The 6,612-nt window shown below is 34.2% G+C and overlaps 1 protein-coding gene across 2 annotated transcripts in view; it reads left to right on the forward strand.

Annotated features, from left to right (window-relative positions):
• Positions 1-6,314, forward strand: part of SPATA17 (spermatogenesis associated 17) — a 229,228-nt gene extending 222,914 nt beyond the window's left edge. For both annotated transcript variants that reach the window (XM_015116149.3, XM_077987022.1), the window contains 2 exons: positions 1,951-2,033; positions 6,061-6,314. In XM_015116149.3, coding sequence (XP_014971635.1) covers positions 1,951-2,031 — 81 coding nt within the window. In that variant the 3' untranslated portion in view covers positions 2,032-2,033; positions 6,061-6,314. The remainder of the gene's footprint in view (positions 1-1,950; positions 2,034-6,060) is intronic.
• Positions 6,315-6,612: the final 298 nt, after the last annotated feature.

Raw genomic sequence — 6,612 nt, forward strand, 5'->3', positions numbered from 1 at the left:
TGATTATTAATATAGTTGGATCAATACCTACCATATTTGTAACTTGATCTTCCCTTTCTTATTTGTTTTGCTTTTGTCTTCCACTCCTAGTCTTCTCTAGTTTTAGTTAAACATTTTATACAATTTAATTTTCTTTCACTCTTAGCATATCAAAATTTTTCTGTAGTGATTGTTCTAGAGTTTGGAGTATACATTTATGAGTAATCCCAGCCCACTTCCAAATAACACTATACTGCTTCACGGGTAGTGCAGTTACCTTATAACTGATTATTCCCAATTCCTTCCTCCTATTTCTTATAACATTGCTGTCATTCATTTTCCTTATCCACAAGCAATAATCATGAATGACATTGTTGTTATTATTATTTAGAACAAAGGCTGTTATCTTTTAGGTCAACTAATAATAAGAAAAATAAAAGGTATTATTTTTTCTTCATTTATTCCTTCTCTTTATTTCTTCATGTAGAGCTGAATTTCTAACCTATATCATTTGCCTCTCACTGAAAACTTCTTTTAACATTTATTGTAAGGCAGGTCTACTTTTTTGAAAATTAAATGAAATATTATTATATATATAGATTTAAAAAAAATAAAGCTATTCGCAGTTCTGGATTTCAGTGTTCATCAAGTTGCCATCATAAAAAATCACTGATGCTTCATGCAGATGTCTAAACTCTATATGCTCAAATTTAAGAGTGATATGAATAATTTACTATTGAAAAAAGTAAAGATACCATGTGCATTGTTGCAAATACTGTGCTGATTTCTGATTATCTCCAGAATTGTAATTTGTAATGAAGAGAAGGCAAGAATATAGATGCTCAGCACCACTGGAAAATGATACTTCATTGTGTAAAATTTTATTGCATTCATGCTATCCAAGAAGGATTTCATTCATATTAATTAATTTGCCTTTTATCTAAGCATTTTTATCCTCAAATTCTCTTTGCACTCAAAAGCAGTGTCTGTCACAACCCACCATCCTTCATGTCACTTGGGCATGACAAACACAGAGCAACAGATGTGGAGCTTTTCCCTGGGGCTTGAAAAAGCATTAGTTGTAAAAGCAGGTATTTAGGGCTAGAGGCTTTGTTGTACCAGAGTGGAGAACCAGATCTCTAGTGACAGAGACACTCTCATGTCCACATGTTCTTTAGCACATTTATTTTTTCATGTGTTTGTTATATATGGGTCCTCTAAAGAGCTGGACTCAGGGCATAGGTCTTTTTCTCTTACATTTTCTTAAGAAAAAAAAAAAAACTCAGCCAAAATTACCTTCATTAACGATAGACCTCCTTTCCAAGAAGAAACAGACACCTTTATATAGTCTGACCATTCGTTTAGAGCATTCATTGTTGATTTAGTGTATCTTACCTTTTTAATGACTTTTCCTGTTTTAACATGCATGAAAAGCATCCATTTCTATGCTCAATCAAATGCTGCTTCTCCAGTTACACAACAAAAAATGATTTCTTTCCTCTTCCTTCTGAACTCCCTTACCATTCATTTGAATCACTTCTGAGGTAATGAACATAGTCTGCTGTGTACGATAGTGATTTGGGTGTATCACCTTTCCATTTCCACTCAATTCAGTTAACAAGTATTTATTGTGCACAAAACAAAGTACCAACCCCTATGAAGCCAAGGTAAAAAATTTAGATTGTGACTCCTTGAAGACAGGTGGATATGCCTGATGTTTGCATTGCCCAGATTTGCTTGCAGGTGACATCCATACTGTTAAAGACTATGTGCCGGGAAATTCAGTATGCCTGATTTTCAACTGATAAAACTTCAAAAATTTACCTGCTAATTTTGTTTTGAGAGTATAATGGGAAATTTGAAGTGCAGTCGAAAGACATCTGTCTAGCAATTTAATCTAAATAATAACAATAATGATAATAACATAATCATTATGATCTCTGTGGTAATCTTTGAACTTTTTCCTCCTAGGATTTCCAGACTGTATTACCATCATTTGAGCTTTTCTCGAAGTATGGAAAATTATATTCAAAAGCTGGACAGATTGTATAAAGGTATGACTTTTTGCTAAGAAGTACTTCAAAAAGTATATTAAATAACACTTAAAAATCAAATGGGGTTGACTTAACTATCAAGCATTTTAAAAACCATGCTATAATAATATTTATATGTAATAAGACTCCATAAATTTCTTTCATTCTAGTGTAATGGTTTTCAACATTTAAAAGATAATGAATTTTACTTTTCAGATATCTTCTCCAAAGTGAGCCAAAAATACACTAAGAAATAGAACACTAAAAATCTAAAATACTCTTTTTTTTATTTATTTATTTTGAGACAGAGTCTTGCTCTGTCGCCCCGGCTAGAGTGCAGTGGCATGATCTTGTCTCACTGCAACCTGCCCCTCCCGGGTTCAAGTGTTTCTCCTGCCTCAGCCTCCGTAGTGTCTGGGACTACAGGCAGTGCCACCACACCTGACTAATTTATGTATTTTTAGTAGAGATGAGGTTTCACCACGTTGGCCAGGCTGGTCTCGAACTCCTGGCCTCAAGTGATCTGCCCTCCTTGGCCTCCCAAAGTGCCAGATTACAGGCGTGAGCCACCATGCCTGGCCCTTAAATACCCTTTATCTTTAACTAATACAATAAATAGTTTTACACAATACAGTGAAAAAATACTGTTGGTGCCCCAAAGCCAAAATACTTCTCAGTGCTGTGATGATACAGTATCATTTCAAATATTATACTGAATAATGTACATTATTTGAAGTATGAAGTATCTTACAATACCAAAGAAATAAATATAGAATTCTGATTATCAATGTTTACGATATATAAGAACAAAGATAACCATATAAAACTCAAGAACAAAAAATAAGCTCTCAGTGGATACTGTATTCAATTTCTAAGGCATTTTAGAATACAGCAGTGGTTACAATTGAAGTGTGTCTAATAGGAGGTATTGTGACATTTTCGGCCAAATTTAAAGAATGTACAGGGTGAAGACAGCAAAGATCACTGCAATTGAAGGAAAGGGGCAGAAATGAGAAATCACGCTAGTTAGAATCTCCCAGCTATCCTCTCAGACCAAGAAGCGAGGAGAAAGCACCAGGCTGTTAGAAAGAGCACAGGGTAGATTCAAGGCAACGTTCCTTCAATTTTATGTTATTCTTTCCTCTCTACCCACTGAGTGCTTCAACTTGGAAGTTAATATGTTAAATGCAGATACCAGTGTCTTACCTTTTAGCTACTCTGAAGGAATACATGAGGGGAAATATGAAATTTTCTGAGCTAATAGAAAATGTGTATATAAGACCAACTGGAATCGCCGTTTCCAAGGTTTATAAAGTATCATTACCCATTGGAGCATTTATCTGGTATTTGAGAGCCAGAGTATGAAGTAATGTAAATAAAATGTCTCATATTTGTGTGTAACCAGCTTTTAACTCAAAGATATATCAATTCTGTTTATGATGATGAAAGATTGAAAATAACTTGAAAATAACTTGTAAGTTAGCTAAATAATGAAACACATATAAGGCAGTACTATGCAGACAGTAAAATGTTATAAATCTTTACCCATTAATTAAAAAAAATGCCTACAATATATTTCTAGGAAAAGAAGGCTGGATTCAAAATATGCTGTGTAGTCTTATTTCACTTAAATATATATATATGTCTGTGTGTATACATACATATATACATGTGTATATGTATAAAAACACACTTGCACACACTTATATTTAGTATGTCTATGTACACATTTGTATGTTGCAAAAATGTTAATGGTGGTTATCTCTGGGTGGTGAGATTATGAGTACTTTTTGTGGGATACTTCTTTTTATTTCTGTTTTTTGATGTTTTAATGCAACCAGATGAAAGCCAAGTATTAAAACAAAACACTCCAGTAGGGACTGTTTGATCTACTCTACCAATTACAAAAACATCTTGACTTTATTCTATTTAATCATAATAATTTAGAGGCAATTATCTTTTTTTCTTGAAGATGAAATAATTACTTGCTAAATTATTTATACAGAAAGACAAAGATGAGTAACAAATGGTGTACATTATTTCTAATTAAAAAGAATGTGCAATGCAAAGACACAAATATGTTAATGGATTTTTTTAATGTTTGCTAACTCTTTTGGATTTTTAACAATTTTGTGAATTGACAATATTATAAAAACGTCATCTCCTTTTCTTTGATAGGAAATGAATGTCTAGTGTTTAATTTTGGTAAGTGAAGGGCAGCAGCCTTAGCTGAGGCTCTCCTATTAAGATTTAATTTCACCAAATACAACAAAGTGCTTCTGCTCTTTGTAAAAAAAAAAAAAAAAAAAAAAAAAAAAAAAAAAAAAAAAAAGGCCAAGATGGGGACACTTGCACCAAACTGTTGAATAAAGATGCCATAGTAATTTTTAGAGCTATCTATTTGATTGCTTCAGCTTCAAGGTAGTTCATCACTTCACTATAATTCACCCGACATTGCCTTTTACACCCAATACTACATTTTCCCATCAGTCCGATTAGAAATAGTGATGCCTTTATCAGATTAATCTTTCTTTCTTTTAGCATGTCTGAGTTTAGGATAAACACTGCCTGTACCTAGCTGTTATCATTAATGCTCTAAGATTTAAACCACTGAAAAATACACAGAACTAGATCTTCAACACACACACATGTTAAAATCTACTGTCTGACTAGGATAACATTACTCCTTTTAGTGTCTTTAATTTGTCTTTTTAAATGGTCACTATTTGTAACTTTCAGTAGTTTCCCAAAAGCAGTTTGGTCTAAATCAGAATGTGCCATGTGCTGTCAAGAGTGCTTTGCCATCCTTTTAGCGCCATTTATTTTTCCAGGCAGAGTCTCTTTAAACATTGTTGTGGAGAAAAATTAGCAAGATAAGGTTAAAATCATTGGTTGGAATTTTATGAATTGGATAATGTACCCGATTCAGTCTGGCATCAATGTGAGTTTTCCTACATTACAGGCTGCTCAACTTCCTCCAGTTCGTCTTTGCAAAATGGGCTTTGGTCCAGGCTGTTTTTCTGCTAAAAAGTGGTTCAATTTTGAGGCCCGATGAGATGAGTTTTAATTAAATTACTTATTAGGTTTGAAAAACAATGTGCTTTTTCTCCTTTTCCATAGGAATTTGGCATATGAACAACTCAGCTAAAACAAATAAATAAATAAAATGAAAAATAAGTATAGTTAGCACCTGGATTGGGAAAGGGGTTAAATGCCATGGTCTTTTTTTCCAGAGGGAATAAGATCTTAGCAACTGTGTAAGGAAAACAAGTTCTATGAGGGGAGAGTAATAATTAAGCATATAAGTTATATGTGTGCCTGTTAGGAGTTAAAATTTTAGTTTAATAAGAAAAATTATTAAATTTTGTCATTCAGTTTGGCATCATGTGAACTTATAACCCTTTTAAGTTTTGGCGTAGTGAATTGGCAAAGAGAAAAGAATAAAGGCATCTTCATTGTCCTTCTCTTGGTTAAATTGTGTTTGATTCAGAATGTTATAACCACCCCACCTACCTGTATGAAGATGTTTTGCTGTGGTTTTCCATAATGGAGGCAGATTTGCCAGATATGCCATGTGTCCAGTGACACACATAATCAAGACTGGCTTTTTTGTTTATGGTTTTTTGTTTGTTTGTTTTTGTTTTTTTCAGAGACAGGGCCTCACTCTGTTGCCCAGGGTGGAATGCAGTGGCGTGATCATAGCTCACTGCAACCTCGAACTCCTGGGCTCAAGTGATCCTCCTGCCTCAGCCTCTTGAGTAGCTAGGATTACAGGTACATGCCCCCATGCCCAGCTAATTTTTTAATGTTTTGTAAAACTGGGATCTCGCTATGTTACCCAGACTTGATCGTGATTGTTCAAGAAGATCTGCAGTAGTGTAGATGGAGAGCAGAGAACAGGGCTAAAAATGAGTCAAGTCCGGGGCCATGACCTCCTGACATTAACTGAACTAAAGCTAAGAGAGGAAGACTTAAATAGAGAATTTAAGAACTTGTGTTTCTGAAGTTCTTTTTTTTTTTTTTTTTCATTTTACTGTTTTGTTTTCAGAAAACAGAAGGTGAAATGTAAAACTGAGATTAAGGTGTGAAGTGAGTGTGAATAGAAGACCCCACTGACTGGAGTCCTGGATTCTTCCACGGCTGATGAATGACCTTGAATCTCTTAATCGCTCTAGTTTTCTCTCTCTTAAGTGTCAGAAGAAGAAACTGAAGTCATCTGCATTTTAAAACTTAACAGTTCTGAAAGGAAAACACAGATGAAACACATATACTTGCTATGATTCAATAAACTATAAACTTTTCTAGCTCTAGTCATGAATTAATTATTGTGTGTATGTATTTGAAATCTCTTAGACATATATTTTCAAACAAATACTTAAACTTGAGTCTTTTACCTCTGAGAATGTCTGTGACAATCACAGCCCTTGGTGACCAACAGTGCCATAAATGGTTCCCCTGAAGTACCCATATTCTGACCCCATCACCTGGGTCACAAATGATGAGACCAGTGTTGAGTACCCAAATTAAGGGTGACTAACATGTAAGTTGGATGATGAATGGTTTGAAGTGTAAATTGTGAACTAGTTCAGCATAAAAGCTC

The sequence above is a fragment of the Macaca mulatta genome, chromosome 1 (genome assembly GCF_049350105.2).
Source record: "Macaca mulatta isolate MMU2019108-1 chromosome 1, T2T-MMU8v2.0, whole genome shotgun sequence".
Taxonomy (NCBI): domain Eukaryota; kingdom Metazoa; phylum Chordata; class Mammalia; order Primates; family Cercopithecidae; genus Macaca; species Macaca mulatta.